Source organism: Oncorhynchus kisutch, linkage group LG8 (assembly GCF_002021735.2).
Source record: "Oncorhynchus kisutch isolate 150728-3 linkage group LG8, Okis_V2, whole genome shotgun sequence".
In the NCBI taxonomy this organism is placed as follows: Eukaryota; Metazoa; Chordata; class Actinopteri; order Salmoniformes; family Salmonidae; genus Oncorhynchus; species Oncorhynchus kisutch.
This window is the reverse complement of record NC_034181.2, coordinates 2,622,897-2,648,467: the sequence shown is the minus strand read 5'-3', so window position 1 is coordinate 2,648,467 and position 25,571 is coordinate 2,622,897. Positions and strand designations below refer to the sequence as shown.

At 49.8% G+C, this 25,571-nt stretch overlaps 1 protein-coding gene across 2 annotated transcripts; it reads left to right on the top strand.

Moving 5' to 3' along the window:
• Positions 1-621: 621 nt before the first annotated feature.
• Positions 622-22,682, top strand: psat1 (phosphoserine aminotransferase 1). Of its 2 annotated transcripts, none has more exons than XM_031829547.1 (9): positions 622-919; positions 1,547-1,607; positions 1,951-2,020; positions 6,081-6,286; positions 12,958-13,130; positions 13,607-13,776; positions 17,475-17,603; positions 20,455-20,592; positions 21,686-22,682. In XM_031829547.1, the coding sequence occupies exons 1-9, from the start codon at positions 863-865 to the stop codon at positions 21,786-21,788; spliced, it is 1,107 nt and encodes a 368-aa protein (XP_031685407.1). In that variant the 5' UTR covers positions 622-862; the 3' UTR covers positions 21,789-22,682. The 2 variants fall into 2 exon arrangements, with proteins under 2 accessions (XP_031685407.1, XP_031685406.1); XM_031829546.1 differs by having other exon boundaries at positions 727-919; positions 6,081-6,295.
• Positions 22,683-25,571: the final 2,889 nt, after the last annotated feature.

Below are 25,571 nucleotides of genomic sequence, written 5' to 3'. Positions count from 1 at the left end.
TTTATGGAAATATTTCATGTTTTGAGAACAGAATCGAAAGCTAATTGATGTTAATGTATAGAATATATATATATATATATATTATTTTTTTACATTCCCAGAATATTGCCAAGAACTGATATAAAAGAGAACCATACATTATATGAACGTCCTGAGAACAGAATGTACTAAATCATATATTAAATACAACTTGTGCAGAATGTTCTGTGCAAGTACTGAAATTCTCACAGATGAACAGTGTTAACGTTCTCTGAACTATTGGAGAACATTCCCAATATCAAACCAGCTGGACAACATTCCTAGAACATTACCGAAAATGAAATTAAATGTAGCCATGTTTGATCTTTTAGGAAAATTATGTTAAAGTAATGAAATAAATAGCAACAAAAATAAATGTTTGTTACGTTCCTTAAATGTGCTGAGAATAGCAAATATATCCTGCAGGATTCCTGTGAAGTTGTCGGAAGGTTTTATACAAAAAAATAACCATAGAACAACCAAGCTTTAAGAAACATGGTTCTCAGAAATTGATGTGATGTTCTGTGACTTGCTGGCGGGGTACTTGCGTGCGTGTGTGCTGGACACGTTTTGGTGGCGTGATAGATAAACCAATCACAATCGCAACAAAAAAAATGATATCAACCAATGACTGCCTGAACATTCCTCCCTTGGCATGTGAGATTGCCCAATAGGAAACGCTGACTGTGGGTTTTGGATGCGGTCCGCGGTCCGCGGTGCTGCTACATGATGAACAGAGAGAGGAGCTAGAGGCGCAGTTGTGTAATCCGCATCACTGAGGATCTGATTTGGACGGAGCAGGAAGCAACAGACACTTTACAGAAGGAACTCAATCACTTTAAACATGGAAAAAAAACAGACCATTAACTTCGGTGCTGGACCTGCAAAACTACCACAGTCTGTAAGTTGACTTTTTACTGTGCATTGAAAACCGAAAATGTAATGATTGTAGCCTGTAACATGAAGAGAAACCGAATTGAATTGTATGGATGCTACTTTTTCCGTAATGCAATTTGCAAAAGTGCAAAGTTTAATACAAAATATTTGATACAAAATCAAGCGTTTTATTTGATGAGAGCAGGCAAGCGGTTGCATCTCTTCTTCGTTGAAACAGCATGATACATTTCTCTTTTGTAAACTGACCATTAATGACTGAACAGAAACGGCCTGTTAAAACATGACGACATATGTTTTATCACGGAAGAAGAGTAGGCTGGCAGGCCTTTGGTGAAACGAGGTAGTTGCATCAGCCGCGTAAACATCCATGCGGGAAATGTTCCGGTGTCTTCTCCGGTGCCAAGCGACATTATAACACCTCTAGACGGCGCTAGAACCACTGTCAAATCGGTCGGGCTTATCCAAAAGTTGTTGATTTATCCCGGTGCCACCGGTCTGGTTTTTATAGACATATTCATTCAGTTCCCCGATCTTTTTTTTGTTTTTTAGAATTACCTGTATTCAAACTAAAATAATTGTATTAAAGGACTTGTAAGGGGTTTTCATCGAAGTGAATGTTCTGTGTTTTCAGGTGCTGTTACAGGCGCAGAAAGAACTGCTCGACTATAATGGTAGCGGAGTCAGTGTCCTGGGTGAGTGTGTCTCTCTCAGACAGCGAGGCACACACTGGTTGAATCAACGTTGTTTCCACCTATTTATTATAGAAATATAATATCACACACAGTACCAGTCAAAAGTTTGAACACACCTACTCATTCAAGGGTTTTTATTTTATTTGTACCATTTTCTACATTGTAGAATAATAGTGAAGACATCAAAACAATGAAATAACATATGAAATCATGTAGTAGGCAAAAAAGTGTTAAACAAATTAAAATAAATGTTTGAGATTCTTCAAAGTAGCCATCCTTTGCCTTGATGACAGCTTTGCACATCCTTAATAGCTATGCATTGTATTTGATTCTGTCCTTGCAGAGATGAGCCATCGGTCGTCAGACTTCACCAAGATCATGAACACCACAGAAAACCTGTTGCGGGAGCTACTGTGAGTATAAACACACACTCACACCATCCTACTGGTCATGAGCTTCTCCCTCTATCTATCCATTATTTTCTGGCTCTGCTCCTGATTTCTGTTTAGATCTAGTGTTTAAGAAACAACTGTCTGGGAGAACGTGTTGGTGTCTGCATGTGTTTTCAACTGTCTGGGAGAACGTGTTGGTGTCTGCATGTGTTTTCAACTGTCTGGGAGAACGTGTTGGTGTCTGCATGTGTTTTCAACTGTCTGGGAGAACGTGTTGGTGTCTGCATGTGTTTTCAACTGTCTGGGAGAACGTGTTGGTGTCTGCATGTGTTTTCAACTGTCTGGGAGAACGTGTTGGTGTCTGCATGTGTTTTCAACTGTCTGGGAGAACAGTGTATCATTCTAGAACACCCTACATCGTTGGCTAGGCAACAGTGTATCGTTCTAGAACAGTGGTTCCCAAACTTTTTAAAGTCCCGTATTCCTTCAAACATTCAACCTCCAGCTGTACCCCCTCTAGCACCAGGGTCAGCACACTCTCAAATGTTGTTTTTTGCCATCATTGTAAGCCTGCCACACACACACTATACGATACATTTATTAAACAGAAGAATGAGTGTGAGTTTTTGTCACAACCCGGCTCATGGGAAGTGACAAAGAGCTCCTATAGGACCAGGCACAAATAATAATATAATAATAATCAATAATTATGCTCTTAATTTAGCCATCTTACATATAAAACATGATTTGTCATAGAAAATTGTGAATAACTCACCACAGGTTAATGAGAAGGCTGTGCTTGAAAGGATGCACATAACTCTGCAATGTTGGGTTGTATTGGAGAGAGTCTCAGCCTTAAATCATTTTCCACACACAGTCTGTGCCTGTATTTAGTTTTCATGCTAGTGAGGGCTGAGAATCCACTCTCACATAGGTACGTGGTTGCAAAGGGCATCAGTGTCTTAACAGCAAGATTTGCCAAGGCAGGATACTCTGAGTGCAGCCCTATCCAGAAATCTGGCAGTGGCTTCTGATTCAATTACATTTTCACAGGACTGCTTGTTGCAATTTCGATGAGTCTCTCTTGTTCAGATATCGGTAAGTGGACTGGAGGCAGGGCATGAAAGGGATAACGAATCCAGTTGTTTGTGTCGTTTGTTTCAGGAAAGTACCTGCGTAATTGCACACCCAACTCACTCAGGTGCTTCGCTACATCACATTTGACATTGTCCGTAAGCTTGAGTTCATTTGCACCAAAAAAATCATACTATGATGGAAAGACCTGTGTGTTGTCCTTGTTAATGCAGACAGAGAAGAGCTCCAACTTCTAAATCATGGCCTCAATTTTGTTCCGCACAATGAATATAGTTGTGGAGAGTCCCTGTAATCCTAGATTCAGATCATTCAGGCGAGAAAAAACATCACCCAGATTGGCCAGTCGTGTGAGAAACTCATCATCATGCAAACGGTCAGACAAGTGAAAAACATCTTTCAAACTGTCAGGCATTCCCTTGGCAGCAAGAGCCTCTCGGTGGATACTGCAGTGTACCCAAGAGCCTCTCGGTGGATACTGCAGTGTACCCAAGAGCCTCTCGGTGGATACTGCAGTGTACCCAAGAGCCTCTCGGTGGATACTACAGTGTACCCAAGAGCCTCTCGGTGGATACTACAGTGTACCCAAGAGCCTCTCGGTAGATACTGCAGTGTACCCAAGAGCCTCACGGTGGATACTGCAGTGTACCCAAGAGCCTCTCGGTGGATGCTGCAGTGTACCCAAGAGCCTCTCTGTGGATACTGCAGTGTACCCAAGAGCCTCTCGGTGGATACTGCAGTGTACCCAAGAGCCTCTCGGTGGATGCTGCAGTGTACCCAAGAGCCTCTCGGTGGATACTGCAAGAGCCTCTCGGTGGATGCTGCAGTGTACCCAAGAGCCTCTCGGTGGATGCTGCAGTGTACCCAAGAGCCTCTCGGTGGATGCTGCAGTGTACCCAAGAGCCTCTCGGTGGATGCTGCAGTGTACCCAAGAGCCTCTCGGTGGATGCTGCAGTGTACCCAAGAGCCTCTCGGTGGATGCTGCAGTGTACCCAAGAGCCTCTCGGTGGATGCTGCAGTGTACCCAAGAGCCTCTCGGTGGATACTGCAGTGTACCCAAGAGCCTCTCGGTGGATACTGCAGTGTACCCAAGAGCCTCTCGGTGGATACTGCAGTGTACCCAAGAGCCTCTCGGTGGATACTGCAGTGTACCCAAGAGCCTCTCGGTGGATACTGCAGTGTACCCAAGAGCCTCTCGGTGGATGCTGCAGTGTACCCAAGAGCCTCTCGGTGGATGCTGCAGTGTACCCAAGAGCCTCTCGGTGGATGCTGCAGTGTACCCAAGATCCTCTCGGTGGATGCTGCAGTGTACCCAAGAGCCTCTCGGTGGATGCTGCAGTGTACCCAAGATCCTCTCGGTGGATGCTGCAGTGTACCCAAGAGCCTCTAGGTGGATACTACAGTGACCCAAGTGGCGTTGAGAGCAACTGCTTGCACACGCGTTACCACTCCACTATGTCTCCCTACGTTTGGCTACATACGGACCGTTAGTGGAATTCCCGTGAGAGAGTAACTGTTAATGTGATTGGATGAGTGACGGTTAATGTGATTGGATGTTAATTATTTGACTGGGCTACCTGTATTTGACATTGTGTTGTTATTTCGCTGAACAATAGATGGTGTCATTTTATTTTTGGCAGAGAAACGAGGCTCCTGATATGAGAGAAAAAAACTTGACCAAATGTTTAGTCCCTTTGGACAATATAAATGGACTGTTTGAACATGTGAAGAAAAAAATGTGAACCATATTTTGATGTGGCGTACCCCTGGGGGTCCCCCAGTTTGAGAATACCTGTTCTAGAACACTCCACATTGTTGCCTAGCCAGCAGTGGTATCATTCTAGGTTGGAGGTTTTTCCACACATCTTTGTGTTTGAATAGATACATCTTTGTTTGCTTAGTGTGTGCCATTTTTTTTTTTCGTGATTACATTCTCTGTATTCTTCAAATGCATTGAGCTGATTTCTGACGTGCTGTTCTTTCTTATCCCAATAGTGTATTTCTGTATTGTTTTAATGAGTCACCATAGTGAGGGCTCAGGTTTTCTGGGTCTCTGTGTTTTTGGTTGGACAGATTCCTCAATTCCTTTTTAGGGATTTGCATTTTTAGGGATTTGCATTCTTAGGCTATCTAGTTGATTTAAAAAAGGATTCTCTCTCTCCTCTCTCTCGCCCTCTCTCCCTCTCGGTCTCCCTCTCTCTCTCCCTCTCTGTCTCCCTCCCCCTCTCTGTCTCTTTCTCCCTCCCCCTCTCTGTCTCTTTCTCCCTCCCCCTCTCTGTCTCTTTCTCCCTCCCCCTCTCTGTCTCTTTCTCCCTCCCCCTCTCTGTCTCTTTCTCCCTCCCCCTCTCTGTCTCTTTCTCCCTCCCCCTCTCTGTCTCTTTCTCCCTCCCCCTCTCTGTCTCTTTCTCCCTCCCCCTCTCTGTCTCTTTCTCCCTCCCCCTCTCTGTCTCTTTCTCCCTCCCCCTCTCTGTCTCTTTCTCCTCCCCCTCTCTGTCTCTTTCTCCTCTCTCGCCCTCTCTCTCTTTCTCCTCTCTCGCCCTCTCTCTCCCTCTCTGTCTCTTTCTCCCTCCCCCTCTCTGTCTCTTTCCCCTCCCCCTCTCTGTCTCTTTCTCCCTCCCCCTCTCTGTCTCTTTCTCCCTCCCCCTCTCTGTCTCTTTCTCCCTCCCCCTCTCTGTCTCTTTCTCCCTCCCCCTCTCTGTCTCTTTCTCCCTCCCCCTCTCTGTCTCTTTCTCCTCCCCCTCTCTGTCTCTTTCTCCTCCCCCTCTCTGTCTCTTTCTCCTCTCTCGCCCTCTCTCTCTTTCTCCTCTCTCGCCCTCTCTCTCTCCCTCTCTGTCTCTTTCTCCCTCCCCCTCTCTGTCTCTTTCCCCTCCCCCTCTCTGTCTCTTTCTCCTCCCCCTCTCTGTCTCTTTCTCGTCCCCCTCTCTGTCTCTTTCTCCTCTCTCGCCCTCTCTCGGTCTCCCTCCCTCTCTGTCTCTCTCTCTCTCTCCAGGAGTATCCCAGACAACTACAAAGTCATGTTCTTCCAGGGGGGCGGGACGGGACAGTTTAGTGCCGTCCCCCTCAATCTGATTGGTCTAAAGGAGGACAGGTGTGCTGATTACCTAGTGACGGGCACCTGGTCGTCCAATGCTGCCAAGGAAGCTGAGAAATACGGCAAGGTCAACGTGGTTCACCCCAAACTGGACACCTACACCAGTAAGGGGGGTGTGTGTGGAGCCAGTTGTTGCCCATGAGTGATAACAGGAGACACGGTGTTCCATGTTAACAGTTTAATGTAGCAGAATGACTCCTCATGTCTCCTGTTGACACTATCTATCTGCCTCACACCATTAACCCACACTAACACGTGACTGATAACCACACTAGCAACATGTGACTGATTCCCACACTAAGGCCTGACGAAATTGATTCACTGTTTAACAAATTTTATTTTAGAAAAGTGAGGCGAGCGAGTCATTTTTTTTATTTTTTATAATAATCAATAAAAAATCAATATATGTATCTATATACTGCTCAAAAAAATAAAGGGAACACTTAAACAACACAATGTAATTAGTCGAAAAGCAACATTTGTGTTTGAGAGAAAGTGTTCCAAGAGCAACTGAATGGGTTTTCTACAGTATTTTAGAAAGTTCTCTGGTGCAGTGGATAATTACACTAACACAATGCATGGTGTCCAAATCAGCTATAAAACTCAATCTGAGCCAATGGCTACCTGGCTGTTCTAGAGCGTTACACCAAATACAATAGAGCTCGTCATTCTCTGAGAGACTGTGGCATGCAGGCTATGTTTCTACTTGGTTGGGCATCAGTTCAGGGCTGGCTATGTTTCTACGTGGTTGGGCATCAGTTCAGGGCTGGCTATGTTTCTACGTGGTTGGGCATCAGTTCAGGGCTGGCTATGTTTCTACGTGGTTGGGCATCAGTTCAGGGCTGGCTATGTTTCTACGTGGTTGGGCATCAGTTCAGGGCTGGCTATGTTTCTACGTGGTTGGGCATCAGTTCAGGGCTGGCTATGTTTCTACGTGGTTGGGCATCAGTTCAGGGCTGGCTATGTTTCTACGTGGTTGGGCATCAGTTCAGGGCAGGCTATGTTTCTACGTGGTTGGGCATCAGTTCAGGGCTGGCTATGTTTCTACTTGGTTGGGCATCAGTTCAGGGCTGGCTATGTTTCTACGTGGTTGGGCATCAGTTCAGGGCTGGCTATGTTTCTACGTGGTTGGGCATCAGTTCAGGGCTGGCTATGTTTCTACGTGGTTGGGCATCAGTTCAGGGCTGGCTATGTTTCTACGTGGTTGGGCATCAGTTCAGGGCTGGCTATGTTTCTACGTGGTTGGGCATCAGTTCAGGGCTGGCTATGTTTCTACGTGGTTGGGCATCAGTTCAGGGCTGGCTATGTTTCTACGTGGTTGGGCATCAGTTCAGGGCAGGCTATGTTTCTACTTGGTTGGGCATCAGTTCAGGGCTGGCTATGTTTCTACGTGGTTGGGCATCAGTTCAGGGCAGGCTATGTTTCTACGTGGTTGGGCATCAGTTCAGGGCTGGCTATGTTTCTACTTGGTTGGGCATCAGTTCAGGGCAGGCTATGTTTCTACTTGGTTGGGCATCAGTTCAGGGCTGGCTATGTTTCTACGTGGTTGGGCATCAGTTCAGGGCTGGCTATGTTTCTACGTGGTTGGGCATCAGTTCAGGGCTGGCTATGTTTCTACGTGGTTGGGCATCAGTTCAGGGCAGGCTATGTTTCTACTTGGTTGGGCATCAGTTCAGGGCTGGCTATGTTTCTACTTGGTTGGGCATCAGTTCAGGGCTGGCTATGTTTCTACTTGGTTGGGCATCAGTTCAGGGCTGGCTATGTTTCTACTTGGTTGGGCATCAGTTCAGGGCAGGCTATGTTTCTACGTGGTTGGGCATCAGTTCAGGGCAGGCTATGTTTCCACGTGGTTGGGCATCAGTTCAGGCTCTGGGTTTGGACTGCATAGTTGTCTGCATTGTTATCTTCACACTCATCAGTGTAGAATGAGCAGGTTTTGACAATGTCCTCATACATAGCTAGACTTTATCCCGGTCAGTCTCAGACTAGGTAGCCCGTGTGTCCTCATCCAAACCTTATCCTGATCACGCAGACTAGCCCAGTTAGCAATGAGCACTCGGGAGGCCGGCATCCCTCCAGAGTGGTCGAGCGCCAAATTTTAACAAACCATTTCTGTATTACCTCGCTTTGTGCACGGGCGCATTGTCATGCTGAAACAGGAAAGTGCCTTCTCCAAACTTTTGCCACCAAGTTGGAAGCACAGAATTGTCTAGAATTTAATTGTATGCTGTAGCGTTAAGATTTCCCTTCACTGGAATTAAGGCGCCTGAACCATGAAAAACAGCCCCAGACCATTATTCATCCTCCACCAAACTTTACAGTTGGAAATATGCATTCGGCCAGGTAGCATTCTCTTGGCATCCGCCAAACACAGATTTGTCCGTTGGACTGCCAGATTGTGAAGCGTGATGCATTACTCCAGAGAATACGTTTCCACTGCTCCAGAGTCCAATGGCGGTGAGCTTTACATCACTCCAGCTGACGCTTGACATTGCGCATGGTGATCTTATGCTTGTGTGCGGCTGTTCGGCCATAGAAATCCATTTCATGAAGCTCCCAGAGAACAGTTATTGTGCTCACGTTGCTTCCAGAGGCAGTTTAGAACTCTCTAGTGAGTGTTGCAACCGAGGACAGACCATTTTTATGTTCTTCAGATCTCGGGGCTCCCGTGCTGTGAGCTTTTGTGGCCTACCACTTCGCGGCTGCGCCGTTGTTGCTCCTAGACATTTCCTATGACGGTGCCAGGTTGAAAGTCACTGAGCTCTTCAGTAAGGCCATTCTACTGCCAATGTTTGTCTATGGAGATTGCATGGCTCTGCTCGGTTTTATACACCTGTCAGCAACGGATGTGGCTGAAATAGCCGAATTCACTAACTTGAAGGAATGTCCACATACTTTTGGCCATGTAGTTTAGTAATTAAAGTAACATAGTAAAGAAATCAAATAAGTGGCATTGTAAATATACAACAAAAACCTATAGGCATATAGCAGGGGTCTCCAACCTTTTCTAGCATGAAAAATGGAACATGTCGCAAGCTATATTTTATATTTTCCCAAATGGTCAGTTTTGTACTTGATTACAATTGTTCATAGATTAAATTGGATATTCTGAGTCCATGTCAATGCTTAAATCACAACAGAATATATTTTTTGGGTCAGAAAGGAAATGAATCAATGAAGGAATGTGGCGGCCTGTACTGCTGCTGCTCATTTCATGTGTGGTTAAGCCAGTAGGAACTAACCAGGGATAACGGGATTTAACTGGGATCTTTCAGGTGTCGAATGCTTGTTATACAGTATTTGTTCATGACGGTTTAGGCCTTGTTGTGGCTTGTAAGGCTCTGATTGTCCAAAAGGCTTCCAACAAGACTTCTACTGTTTTTCTCTGCAGTCATCCATCCGGTGACTTGTCGTGTCGTCCTGAACAGAACTGCAGAGTTTATTTTCCTTCCATTCGCTCTGGAAGATGCTTCTTTGAAGATAGGCTAGTCAGCTGTGTGGTTCCCAGTAGGGTGATGATGGTTCCCAGTAGGGTGATGATGGTTCCCAGTAGGGTGATGATGGTTCCCAGTAGGGTGATGATGGTTCCCAGTGGGGTGATGATGGTTCCCAGTGGGGTGATGATGGTTGATGGCTCCCAGTGGGGTGATGATGGCTCCCAGTGGGGTGATGATGGCTCCCAGTGGGGTGATGATGGCTCCCAGTGGGGTGATGATGGCTCCCAGTGGGGTGATGATGGTTCCCAGTGGGGTGATGATGGTTGATGGCTCCCAGTGGGGTGATGATGGCTCCCAGTGGGGTGATGATGGCTCCCAGTGGGGTGATGATGGTTCCCAGTGGGGTGATGATGGTTGATGGTTCCCAGTGGGGTGATGATGGTTCCCAGTGGGGTGATGATGGCTCCCAGTGGGGTGGTGATGGTTCCCAGTGGGGTGATGAGGGTTCCCAGTGGGGTGATGAGGGTTCCCAGTGGGGTGATGAGGGTTCCCAGTGGGGTGATGAGGGTTCCCAGTGGGGTGATGATGGTTCCCAGTGGGGTGATGATGGTTGATGGTTCCCAGTGGGGTGATGATGGTTCCCAGTGGGGTGATGATGGTTCCCAGTGGGGTGATGATGGTTCCCAGTGGGGTGATGATGGTTCCCAGTGGGGTGATGATGGTTCCCAGTAGGGTGATGATGGTTCCCAGTGGGGTGATGATGGTTCCCAGTGGGGTGATGATGGTTGATGGTTCCCAGTGGGGTGATGATGGTTGATGGTTCCCAGTGGGGTGATGATGGTTCCCAGTGGGGTGATGATGGTTGATGGTGGGTTGATGATGGTTCCCAGTGGGGTGATGATGGCTCCCAGTGGGGTGATGATGGCTCCCAGTGGGGTGATGATGGCTCCCAGTGGGGTGATGATGGTTCCCAGTGGGGTGATGATGGTTCCCAGTGGGGTGATGATGGTTGATGGTTCCCAGTGGGGTGATGATGGTTCCCAGTGGGGTGATGATGGCTCCCAGTGGGGTGGTGAGGGTTCCCAGTGGGGTGGTGAGGGTTCCCAGTGGGGTGATGAGGGTTCCCAGTGGGGTGATGAGGGTTCCCAGTGGGGTGATGAGGGTTCCCAGTGGTGTGATGATGGTTCCCAGTGGGGTGATGATGGTTGATGGTTCCCAGTGGGGTGATGATGGTTGATGATGGTTCCCAGTGGGGTGATGATGGTTCCCAGTGGGGTGATGATGGTTGATGGTTCCCAGTGGGGTGATGATGGTTGATGGTTCCCAGTGGGGTGATGATGGTTCCCAGTGGGGTGATGATGGTTCCCAGTGGGTTGATGATGGTTCCCAGTGGGGTGATGATGGCTCCCAGTGGGGTGATGATGGTTCCCAGTGGGGTGATGATGGATGATGGCTCCCAGTGGGGTGATGATGGCTCCCAGTGGGGTGATGATGGCTCCCAGTGGGGTGATGATGGTTCCCAGTGGGGTGATGATGGTTCCCAGTGGGGTGATGATGGTTCCCAGTGGGGTGATGATGGTTGATGGTTCCCAGTGGGGTGATGATGGTTCCCAGTGGGGTGATGATGGTTGATGGTTCCCAGTGGGTTGATGATGGTTCCCAGTGGGGTGATGATGGCTCCCAGTGGGGTGATGATGGTTCCCAGTGGGGTGATGATGGTTGATGGCTCCCAGTGGGGTGATGATGGCTCCCAGTGGGGTGATGATGGCTCCCAGTGGGGTGATGATGGCTCCCAGTGGGGTGATGATGGCTCCCAGTGGGGTGATGATGGCTCCCAGTGGGGTGATGATGGTTCCCAGTGGGGTGATGATGGTTCCCAGTGGGGTGATGATGGTTGATGGTTCCCAGTGGGGTGATGATGGTTCCCAGTGGGGTGATGATGGCTCCCAGTGGGGTGGTGAGGGTTCCCAGTGGGGTGATGAGGGTTCCCAGTGGGGTGATGAGGGTTCCCAGTGGGGTGATGAGGGTTCCCAGTGGGGTGATGATGGTTGATGGTTCCCAGTGGGGTGATGATGGTTGATGATGGTTCCCAGTGGGGTGATGATGGTTCCCAGTGGGGTGATGATGGTTCCCAGTGGGGTGATTATGGTTCCCAGTGGGGTGATGATGGTTGATGGTTCCCAGTGGGGTGATGATGGTTGATGGTTCCCAGTGGGGTGATGATGGTTCCCAGTGGGGTGATGATGGTTGATGGTGGGTTGATGATGGTTCCCAGTGGGGTGATGATGGTTCCCAGTGGGGTGATGATGGTTCCCAGTAGGGTGGTGATGGTTCCCAGTAGGGTGGTGATGGTTCCCAGTAGGGTGGTGATGGTTCCCAGTAGGGTGGTGATGGTTCCCAGTGGGGTGATGATGGTTCCCAGTGGGGTGATGATGGTTGATGGTTCCCAGTGGGGTGATGATGGTTCCCAGTGGGGTGATGATGGTTCCCAGTAGGGTGATGATGGTTCCCAGTGGGGTGATGAGAGCAGTGTAATATGATGGTCCCACTTAATTTTGCTTTCTAGATACTTTACTGAGGACAGCTAATCAGCCGTACCAGTGATTGTCCGGGAGGTGAGTTTATCGTCTCTACCTCGTGTTGAGATTCAAAGTTAAAACCACTTTAAATGTGCAGCTTCATGCTTTTCTGGTCTGCTATGTTCATTTCTTAATTCATCATTTATACAGTTTGTTTGAAAGGAGCAGTTCCGTCAGGCTGACACGCTCTCTGACCTCACGCGGAGTCGTGACTTGTCACTTGTACAACGTTATGTAAAACAATTCTCTTATTGTTTCTCAAATCAAATCCTTCTCTTAACAAAAACACTTTCATAATTTTTCATATTACATGTACAACATATGGAAACTTGGTACATGTATTGGGTATACTTTCCAAGTTACAGTATTTCCTTTGTTATATTTTTTAATGACATCACAAAATAATAAAATTACATTGGTGTTCTATAGATCGCCGCTGACCATTCCCCACGGTCTATGTTAGAAATATTGTTCCAGTAGTTGCTTTTGAACGTGTTAGAGTTTCGTCGGGGAAAAGTATCTTGGAAACAAAGTACATTCCTTAGGTGAATATTGGAGAGGGAGACCTGACAGCTCCCCCCCCTTGATTTACGACAGGACGTGAGTTGTTAATCACCACTAGTTCCCCCCCACCCTGCGGGGGTCTGATTGAAGTTATTCATTGCAAACCTGATCTGACCTATTTAGATTCTCGTGGTCAGTCATTGACAAATGATTCAGACCGTGTGGTCTAAAGATTCTGACTGTGTGGTCCTCCAGAGATCCCTGACCCCAGCAGTTGGTCGTTGACCCCTGGATCGTCCTACGTGTATTACTGCTGCAACGAGACAGTGCACGGCGTGGAGTACAACTTCATCCCCGAAACCCACGGAGCCGTCCTGGTCTCTGACATGTCATCTAACTTCCTGTCCCGACCCGTTGACGTTTCCAAGGTAAGGTTGAGCATTTTACTTGGTTCCCACGACACAACCACGCTGCAAAGTCAAAATCGGCTACATCATTTAATTTAGTACATTTATTTAACTAGGCAAGTCCCTTTTAAAGAACAAATTCTTCTTTACAATGACGGCCTAGGAACAGTGGGTTAACTGGTCTAGGAACAGTGGGTTAACTGGTCTAGGAACAGTGGGTTAACTGGTCTAGGAACAGTGGGTTAACTGCCTTGTTCAGGGGAACAGTGGGTTAACTGCCTTGTTCAGGGGCAGAACGACATATTTACATCATTAAACTGCATGGATTTTGAGGTTATGGTTATGCAGCATAATGTATGGTAAAGGAAAGCTTACCAACTACTGCATGTTTTTTAGCATGTTATTTTACCCTACAGAAATGACCTAAAACACTTAAAGGGAAATAACCCAGTAATAACTTCCTGTGTGTTGGTGTTTACTCAATGTATTATTAATAGTTTGGGCTGATCTTCGCTGGGGCTCAGAAGAACGTGGGCTGTGCTGGTGTTGCTGTGGTGATCGTCAGAGAGGATCTCATTGACCACGCCCTGACGGAGTGTCCCATTGTCCTTAACTACCAAGTGCAGGCTCAGAACAACTCCCTGTACAACACACCAGCCTGCTTCAGGTAACACACACACACACACAGTGCCTTGCTTCAGGTAACACACACACACAGTGCCTTGTTTCAGGTAACACACACACACAGTGCCTTGTTTCAGGTAACACACACACACAGTGCCTTGTTTCAGGTAACACACACACACAGTGCCTTGTTTCAGGTAACACACACACACAGTGCCTTGTTTCAGGTAACACACACACACAGTGCCTTGTTTCAGGTAACACACACACACAGTGCCTTGTTTCAGGTAACACACACACACAGTGCCTTGCTTCAGGTAACACACACACACACAGTGCCTTGCTTCAGGTAACACACACACACAGTGCCTTGCTTCAGGTAACACACACACACAGTGCCTTGCTTCAGGTAACACACACACACACAGTGCCTTGCTTCAGGTAACACACACACACTGCCATATAGTGGACCCCACCCTTCACTGCCATATAGTGGACCCCACCCTTCACTGCCATATAGTGGACCCCACCCTTCACTGCCATATAGTGGACCCCACCCTTCACTGCCATATAGTGGACCCCACCCTTCACTGCCATATAGTGGACCCCACCCTTCACTGCCATATAGTGGACCCCACCCTTCACTGCCATATAGTGGACCCCACCCTTCACTGCCATATAGTGGACCCCACCCTTCACTGCCATATAGTGGACCCCACCCTTCACTGCCATATAGTGGACCCCACCCTTCACTGCCATATAGTGGACCCCACCCTTCACTGCCATATAGTGGACCCCACCCTTCACTGCCATATAGTGGACCCCACCCTTCACTGCCATATAGTGGACCCCACCCTTCACTGCCATATAGTGGACCCCACCCTTCACTGCCATATAGTGGACCCACCCTTCACTGCCATATAGTGACCCCACCCTTCACTGCCATATAGTGGACCCCACCCTTCACTGCCATATAGTGGACCCCACCCTTCACTGCCATATAGTGGACCCCACCCTTCACTGCCATATAGTGGACCCCACCCTTCACTGCCATATAGTGGACCCCACCCTTCACTGCCATATAGTGGACCCCACCCTTCACTGCCATATAGTGGACCCCACCCTTCACTGCATATAGTGGACCCCACCCTTCACTGCCATATAGTGGACCCCACCCTTCACTGCCATATAGTGGACCCCACCCTTCACTGGCCATATAGTGGACCCCACCCTTCACTGCCATATAGTGGACCCCACCCTTCACTGCCATATAGTGGACCCACCCTTCACTGCCATATAGTGGACCCCACCCTTCACTGCCATATTAGTGGACCCCACCCTTCACTGCCATATAGTGGACCCACCCTTCACTGCCATATAGTGGACCCACCCTTCACTGCCATATAGTGGACCCACCCTTCACTGCCATATAGTGGACCCCACCCTTCACTGCCATATAGTGGACCCCACCCTTCACTGCCATATAGTGGACCCCACCCTTCACTGCCATATAGTGGACCCCACCCTTCACTGCCATATAGTGGACCCCACCTTCACTGCCATATAGTGGACCCCACCCTTCACTGCCATATAGTGGACCCCACCCTTCACTGCCATATAGTGGACCCCACCCTTCACTGCCATATAGTGGACCCCCACCCTTCACTGCCATATAGTGGACCCCACCCTTCACTGCCATATAGTGGACCCCACCCTTCACTGCCATATAGTGGAACCCCACCCTTCACTGCCATATAGTGGACCCACCCTTCACTGCCATATAGTGGACCCCACCCTTCACTGCCATATAGTGGACCCCACCCTTCACTGCCATATAGTGGACCCCACCCTTCACTGCCATATAGTGGACCCCACCCTTCACTGCCATATAGTGGACCCCACCCTTCACTGCCATATAGTGGACCCCATAGGACCCCTTCACTGCCATATAGTGGACCCCACCCTTCACTGCCATATAGTGGACCCCACCCTTCACTGCCATATAGTGGACCCCACCCTTCACTGCCATATAGTGGACCCCACCCTTCACTGCCATATAGTGGACCCCACCCTTCACTGCCATATAGTGGACCCCACCCTTCACTGCCATATAGTGGACCCCACCCTTCACTGCCATATAGTGGACCCCACCCTTCACTGCCATATAGTGGACCCCACCCTTCACTGCCATATAGTGGACCCCACCCTTCACTGCCATATAGTGGACCCCACCCTTCACTGCCATATAGTGGACCCCACCCTTCACTGCCATATAGTGGACCCCACCCTTCACTGCCATATAGTGGACCCCACCCTTCACTGCCATATAGTGGACCCCACCCTTCACTGCCATATAGTGGACCCCCACCCTTCACTGCCATATAGTGGACCCCACCCTTCACTGCCATATAGTGGACCCCACCCTTCACTGCCATATAGTGGACCCCACCCTTCACTGCCATATAGTGGGACCCCACCCTTCACTGCCATATAGTGGACCCCACCCTTCACTGCCATATAGTGGACCCACCCTTCACTGCCATATAGTGGACCCCACCCTTCACTGCCATATAGTGGACCCCACCCTTCACTGCCATATAGTGGACCCCACCCTTCACTGCCATATAGTGGACCCCACCCTTCACTGCCATATAGTGGACCCCACCCTTCACTGCCATATAGTGGACCCCACCCTTCACTGCCATATAGTGGACCCCACCCTTCACTGCCATATAGTGGACCCCACCCTTCACTGCCATATAGTGGACCCCACCCTTCACTGCCATATAGTGGACCCCACCCTTCACTGCCATATAGTGGACCCCACCCTTCACTGCCATACATACATAATACAACATATTAGGAACACTTGTTCCTTCCATGACAGACTGACCAGGTGAATCCAGGTGAAAGATATGATCCCTTATTGATGTCACCTGTTAAATCCACTTCAATCAGTGTAGATGAAGAGGAGGAGACGGGGTTAAAGAAGGATTTTTAAGCCTTGAGACAATTGAGACATGGATTGTGTATGTGTGTCATTCAGAGGGTGAATGGGGCAAGACCAATAGATTTAAGTGTCTTTGAACGGGGTATGGTAGTAGGTGTCAGGCACACCGGTTTGTGTCAAGAACTGCAACGCTGCGGGGTCTTTTTTAGTTTCCTGTGTGTATCTAGAACGGTCCACCACCCAAAGGACATCCAGCCAACTTGACATAACTGTGGGAATCATTGGACTCAACATGGGTCAGTATCCCTGTGGAACGCTTTCAACACCTTGTAGAGTCAACATGGGCCAGCATCCCTGTGGAACACTTTCAACACCTTGTAGAGTCAACAGGGACCAGCATCCCTGTAGAACGCTTTCAACACCTTGTAGAGTCAACAGGGACCAGCATCCCTGTAGAACGCTTTGGACACCCTGTAGAGTCAACATGGACCAGCATCCCTGTGGAACGCTTTGGACACCTTGTAGAGTCCATGACCTGACGAATTGAGGCTGTTCTGGGGGCAAAATGATAGGGTGAAACTCAATATTAGGAAGGTGTTACTAATGTTTTGTACACTCAGTGTATCTCTCTCTCTCTCTCTAGTATCTACATCATCTCTCTCTCTCTAGTATCTACATCATGAGTCTGGTTCTGGAGTGGATAAAGAACAACGGAGGTGTTCCTAATGTTTTGTACACTCAGTGTATATCTCTCTCTCTAGTATCTACATCATCTCTCTCTCTCTCTCTAGTATCTACATCATGAGTCTGGTTCTAGAGTGGATAAAGAACAACGGAGGTGTTGACGCCATGGAAACGCTCAACAAGAAGAAGTCCAGTATGATCTATGATATCATCAACTCCTCCAACCACTTCTACACGTTAGTATCCTTCCAGAGGGGGGGGGGGGGGGGGGAGTGGAGAGGGAGAGGAGAGGGAGAGAGGCGAGGAAGGGAGGGAGAGAGGGAGAGAGTGGAGAGGAAGGGAGGGAGAGAGTGGAGAGGCGAGGGGGAGAGTGGAGAGGAAGGGAGGGGAGAGGAAGGGAGGGAGAGAATGGAGAGGGAGGGAGGGAGAGAGTGGAGAGGGAGGGAGGGAGGTGAGGAAGGGAGGGAGGGAGAGGGAGAGAGGCGAGGAAGGGAGGGAGAGAGTGGAGAGGGAGGGAGAGAGTGGAGAGGAAGGGAGGGAGAGAGAAGGGAGGGAGAGAGTGGCGAGGAAGGGAGGGAGAGAGTGGAGAGGGAGAGAGGCGAGGAAGAGAGGGGGAGAGTGGAGAGGAAGGGAGGGGAGAGGAAGGGAGGGAGAGAATGGAGAGGGAGGGAGGGAGAGAGTGGAGAGGGAGGGAGAGAGTGGAGAGGAAGGGAGGGAGAGAGAAGGGAGGGAGAGAGTGGAGAGAGAAGGGAGGGAGAGTGGAGAGGGAGGGAGGGAGAGTGGAGAGGGAGGGGAGGGAGGGAGAGAGAAGGGAGGGAGAGAGTGGAGAGAGAAGGGAGGGAGAGTGGAGAGAGTGGAGAGGGAGGGAGGGAGAGAGTGGGGAGGGAGGGAGAGAGTAGGGAGGGAGGGAGGGGGAGAGTGGGGAGGGAGCGAGTGAGTGGAGAGTGGAGGGAGCGAGTGGAGAGTGGAGGGAGCGAGTGGAGAGGGAGGGAGGGAGCGAGCAAGAGGAATTCTGAACAGAAAATAACATTCAGTAGGAGTAGGCTCAAACCTGTCTCCATGGTAACTGCCGTGTATTGGGAAGTGTTACAAGGTGTTCGGGATACGAGATGGAGTTTGTAAAGTGTATACCTGTGTAACATGCTGTGTCTCCATGGTAACTGGTGTGTGTGTGTGTTAGGTGTCCGGTGGACGTGGGGGGGGGGGGGGGAGAATGGAGAGGGAGGGAGGGAGAGAGTGGAGAGGGAGGGAGGGAGGGAGGGAGGTGAGGAAGGGAGGGAGAGAGTGGAGAGAGGCGAGGAAGGGAGGGAGAGAGTGGAGAGGGAGGGAGAGAGTGGAGAGGGAGGGAGAGAGTGGAGAGGAAGGGAGGGAGAGAGTGGCGAGGAAGGGAGGGAGAGAGGGAGAGAGTGGAGAGGAAGGGAGGGAGAGAGTGGAGAGGGAGAGAGGCGAGAAGAGGGGAGAGTGGAGAGGGAGAGAGGCGAGGAAGGGAGGGAGAGAGGAGAGGGAGGGAGGGAGAGAGTGGAGAGGAAGGGAGGGAGAGAGAAGGGAGGGAGAGAGTGGGGAGGAGAGAGGGAGAGAGTGGAGAGGAAGGAGGGAGAGAGTGGAGAGGGAGGGAGGGAGAGAGTGGAGAGGGAGGGAGGGGGGAGGTGAGGAAGGGAGGGAGAGAGTGGAGTAGGGAGAGAGGCGAGGGGAGAGTGGAGAGGGAGGGAGAGAGTGGAGAGGAAGGGAGGGAGAGAGTGGCGAGGAAGGGAGGGAGAGAGGGAGAGAGTGGAGAGGAAGGGAGGGAGAGAGTGGAGAGGGAGAGAGGCGAGGAAGAGAGGGGGAGAGTGGAGAGGGAGAGAGGCGAGGAAGGGAGGGAGAGAGGAGAGGAGGGAGGGAGAGAGTGGAGAGGAAGGGAGGGAGAGAGAAGGAGGGAGAGAGTGGGGAGGGAGAGAGGGAGAGAGTGGAGAGGAAGGGAGGGAGAGAGTGGAGAGAGGCGAGGAAGAGAGGGGAAGAGTGGAGAGGAAGGGAGGGGAGAGGAAGGGAGGGAGAGGAGGGAGGGAGGGAGGTGAGGAAGGGAGGGAGAGAGTGGAGAGGGAGAGAGGCGAGGAAGGGAGGGAGAGAGTGGAGAGGGAGGGAGAGAGTGGAGAGGGAGGGAGAGAGAAGGGAGGGAGAGAGTGGAGAGGAAGGGAGGGAGAGAGAAGGGAGGGAGAGTGGAGAGGGAGGGAGGGAGAGTGGAGAGGGAGAGTGGAGAGGGAGGGAGAGAGTGGAGAGGGAGGGAGGGAGAGAGTGGAGAGGGAGGGAGGGAGAGAGTGGAGAGGGAGGGAGGGAGAGAGTGGGGAGGAGGGAGAGAGTAGGGAGGGAGGGAGGGAGAGAGTGGAGAGGGAGGGAGAGAGTGGAGAGGAAGGGAGGGAGAGAGAAGGGAGGGAGAGAGTGGCGAGGAAGGGAGGGAGAGAGTGGAGAGGGAGAGAGGCGAGGAAGAGAGGGGGAGAGTGGAGAGGAAGGGAGGGAGAGAATGGAGAGGGAGGGAGGGAGAGAGTGGAGAGGGAGGGAGGGAGGGAGGTGAGGAAGGGAGGGAGAGAGTGGAGAGGGAGAGAGGCGAGGGAGAGTGGAGAGGGAGGGAGAGAGTGGAGAGGAAGGGAGGGAGAGAGAAGGGAGGGAGAGAGTGGAGAGAGAAGGGAGGGAGAGTGGAGAGGGAGGGAGGGAGGGAGAGAGAAGGGAGGGAGAGAGTGGAGAGAGAAGGAGGGAGAGTGGAGAGAGTGGAGAGGGAGGGAGGGAGAGAGTGGGGAGGGAGGGAGAGGGGAGGGAGGGGGAGAGTGGGGAGGGAGGGAGAGTGGGGAGGGAGGGAGCGAGTGAGTGGAGAGTGGAGGGGAGCGAGTGGAGAGTGGAGGGAGCGAGTGGAGAGGGAGGGAGGGAGCGAGCAAGAGGAATTCTGAACAGAAAATAACATTCAGTAGGAGTAGGCTCAAACCTGTCTCCATGGTAACTGCCGTGTATTGGGAAGTGTTACAAGGTGTTCGGGATACGAGATGGAGTTTGTAAAGTGTATACCTGTGTAACATGCTGTGAGCGTACCTGTCTCCATGGTAACTGGTGTGTGTGTGTTAGGTGTCCGGTGGACGTGGCGTGTCGTAGTCGTATGAACGTTCCATTCCGCGTGGGGAAGAAACAGGGTGACGAAACTCTGGAGAAGGAGTTCCTGGATGGAGCCTCCAAACTGGGGATGATCTCACTGAAGGGGCACAGGTACACAGACACACACACACACACAGGTACACACACACAGGTACACACACACACACACAGGTACACCCACAGCTACACACACACACACACAGGTACACCCACACAGGTACACACACACACACACACACACAGGTACACACACACACACAGGTACACACACACACACACACACACACACAGGTACACACACACACACACACAACACACACAGGTACACACACACACACACGGGTACACACACAGGTACACACACACACACGGGTACACACACACACACACACACACAGGTACACACACACACACACACACACACAGGTACACACACACACACACACACACACACACACACACACACACACAGGTACACACACACACACAAGTAGGTACGCACACACAGGTACACACACACACACACAGGTACACACACACACACACAGGTACACACACACAGGTACACACGCAGACACACACACACACACAGGTACACACACACACACACACACACAAGTAGGTACACACACACAGGTACACACACACACACACACAGGTAGGTACACACACAGGTAGGTACACACACAGGTACACACACACACACAGGTACACACGCAGGCACACACACACAGGTACATACACACACAGGTACACACACACAGGTACACACACACACACACACACACACAGGTACACACACAAGACCTTTGTGACCCTATCTGTTTAACCCTGTCTGTCTGTTTAACCCTGTCTGTCTGTCTGTCTGTTTAACCCTAACCCTGTCTGTCTGTTTAACCCTAACCCTGTCTGTCTGTCTAACCCTAACCCTGTCTGTCTGTCTAACCCTGTCTGTCTGTCTAACCCTAACCCTGTCTGTCTGTCTAACCCTAACCCTGTCTGTCTGTCTAACCCTGTCTGTCTGTCTAACCCTAACCCTGTCTGTCTGTTTAATCCTAACCCTGTCTGTCTAACCCTAACCCTGTCTGTCTGTCTGACCCTGTCTGTCTGTTTAACCCTAACCCTGTCTGTCTGTTTAACCCTAACCCTGTCTGTCTGTCGATCTGTCTCTACTTGCTCATGGTGTTTGTGTCTCCCCCTACAGGTCAGTCGGAGGAATACGTGCGTCTCTCTACAACGCTGTGACAGTGGAAGACGCTCAGGCTCTGGCCAATTACATGAAGGAGTTCCTCAAGGAGCACCAATAGGAGAAGGCCATACACCATGCTGGACCAATCAGAGCAGGCTATGCTGCTGGATCTGTGGGACCAGGGTTCAGTAAGGTGAAACATTCACAACGGTACAGATGGAGATGCACTGAATACAGCCAATCATATTGCACCTGACAGCCAATCAAATGAAATGATATTAGTTACATGCGCTGAATACAACAGGTGTAGACCTAACAGTGAATTGCTTACTTACGAGCCCCTAACCAACAGTGCAGTTTAAAATATGGATAAGAATAATAGATAATACTAACGATAGATAATAATAATCGATAATACTAACAAGTAATTAAAGGGCAGCAGTGTATAGGATACATTTATATCACACTGACCCCTGACCACATGTATCAGCTCAACTCACTGACCCCAGACCAGCTCAACTCACTGACCCCAGACCAGCTCAACTCACTGACCCCAGACCAGCTCAACTCACTGACCCCAGACCAGCTCAACTCACTGACCCCAGACCAGCTCAACTCACTGACCCCAGACCAGCTCAACTCACTTCATTTGAACTACTGGCCAGTCAGTCGTAGATATCTCCAATCTCTCCAGACTGTTTAACTCTCTGTGTTACTAGTAATAGAACCCATGGGTTCGGGGTGCCCTGTGGGTCAGACACCATAGTGGATATATATATATAGCTCTGGTGAGGTGCACTTTTTACCAGAGTGTTGGAAAGGCAATGTCACATCTCCTTAATTAACCACTTTGATATTGTCTCTCTGTCGCTCGTTAGCTCCAGCTGTGTCACGTCAGTGGATTTACTGCAGACATCAGGGCATTGATTTACATAGATAAATGTTGAATCTGTTTTTCTGTCAAGTGTTATTGACATTCCATTAAAGACTAACTCTGTAACTTGTAACGTTATTCCTGTCTTCTTGTATTGTATGAGACACTGACACAGGGATGAATCCACGATACTGAACAGGCCACTAGGTGGAGACACTGACACAGGGATGAATCCACGATACTGAACAGGCCAGTAGGTGGAGACACTGACACAGGGATGAATCCACGATACTGAACAGGCCACTAGGTGGAGACACTGACACAGGGATGAATCCACGATACTGAACAGGCCACTAGGTGGAGACACTGACACAGGGATGAATCCACGATACTGAACAGGCCACTAGGTGGAGACACTGACACAGGGATGAATCCACGATACTGAACAGGCCACTAGGTGGAGACACTGACACAGGGATGAATCCACGATACTGAACAGGCCACTAGGTGGAGACACTGACACAGGGATGAATCCAAGATACTGAACAGGCCACTAGGTGGAGACACTGACACAGGGATGAATCCACGATACTGAACAGGCCACTAGGGGGAGACACTGACACAGGGATGAATCCACGATACTGAACAGGCCACTAGGTGGAGACACTGACACAGGGATGAATCCACGATACTGAACAGGCCACTAGGTGGAGACACTGACACAGGGATGAATCCACGATACTGAACAGGCCACTAGGTGGAGACACTGACACAGGGATGAATCCACGATACTGAACAGGCCACTAGGTGGAGACACTGACACAGGGATGATTCCAAGATACTGAACAGGCCACTAGGTGGAGACACTGACACAGGGATGAATCCACGATACTGAACAGGCCACTAGGGGGAGACACTGACACAGGGATGAATCCACGATACTGAACAGGCCAGTAGGTGGAGACACTGACACAGGGATGAATCCACGATACTGAACAGGCCACTAGGTGGAGACACTGACACAGGGATGAATCCACGATACTGAACAGGCCACTAGGTGGAGACACTGACACAGGGATGAATCCACGATACTGAACAGGCCACTAGGTGGAGACACTGACACAGGGATGAATCCACGATACTGAACAGGCCACTAGGTGGAGACACTGACACAGGGATGAATCCACGATACTGAACAGGCCACTAGGTGGAGACACTGACACAGGGATGAATCCAAGATACTGAACAGGCCACTAGGTGGAGACACTGACACAGGGATGAATCCACGATACTGAACAGGCCACTAGGGGGAGACACTGACACAGGGATGAATCCACGATACTGAACAGGCCACTAGGTGGAGACACTGACACAGGGATGAATCCACGATACTGAACAGGCCACTAGGTGGAGACACTGACACAGGGATGAATCCACGATACTGAACAGGCCACTAGGTGGAGACACTGACACAGGGATGAATCCACGATACTGAACAGGCCACTAGGTGGAGACACTGACACAGGGATGAATCCAAGATACTGAACAGGCCACTAGGTGGAGACACTGACACAGGGATGAATCCACGATACTGAACAGGCCACTAGGGGGAGACACTGACACAGGGATGAATCCACGATACTGAACAGGCCACTAGGTGGAGACACTGACACAGGGATGAATCCACGATACTGAACAGGCCTCTAGGTGGAGTTACTGACACAGGGATGAATCCACGATACTGAACAGGCCACTAGGTGGAGACACTGACACAGGGATGAATCCATGATACTGAACAGGCCACTAGGTGGAGTTACTGACACAGGGATGAATCCACAATACTGAACAGGCCACTAGGTGGAGTTACTGACACGGATGAATCCACGATACTGAACAGGCCACTAGGTGGAGTTACTGACACAGGGATGAATCCACGTTTCTGAACAGGCCACTAGGTGGAGACACTGACACAGGGATGAATCCACGATACTGAACAGGCCACTAGGGGGAGACACTGACACAGGGATGAATCCACGTTTCTGAACAGGCCACTAGGTGGAGACACTGACACAGGGATGAATCCACGATACTGAACAGGCCACTAGGTGGAGACACTGACACAGGGATGAATCCACGATACTGAACAGGCCACTAGGTGGAGACACTGACACAGGGATGAAACACAACATGGTAGAAACACAACATGGTAGAGGCACAACATGGTAGCAGCACAACATGACAACATGACAACATGGTAGCAACACAACATGGTAGCAACACACCATGGTAGCAACACAACATGGTAGAAACACAACATGGTAGCAACAAAGCATGGTAGCAACACAACATGGTAGAAACACAGCATGGTAGAAACACAACATGACAACATGGTAGAAACACAACATGGTAGAAACACAACATGGTAGAAACACAACATGACACCATGGTAGAAACACAACATGGTAGCAACACAGCATGGTAGCAACACAACATGCTAGAAACACAACATGGTAGAAACACAACATGGTAGCAACACAACATGACAACATGGTAGAAACACAACATGGTAGAAACACAACATGGTAGCAACACAACATGACAACATGGTAGAAACACAACATGGTAGCAACACAACATGACAACATGGTAGAAACACAACATGGTAGAAACACAACATGGTAGAAACACAACATGGTAGCAGCACAACATGACAACATGGTAGAAACACAACATGATAGAGGCACAACATGGTAGCAGCACAACATGACAACATGGTAGCAACACAACATGGTAGCAACACAACATGGTAGCAACACAACATGACAACATGGTAGAAACACAACATGGTAGAAACACAACATGGTAGAAACACAACATGGTAGCAGCACAACATGACAACATGGTAGAAACACAACATGATAGAGGCACAACATGGTAGCAGCACAACATGACAACATGGTAGCAACACAACATGGTAGCAACACAACATGGTAGCAACACAACATGGTAGAAACACAACATGGTAGC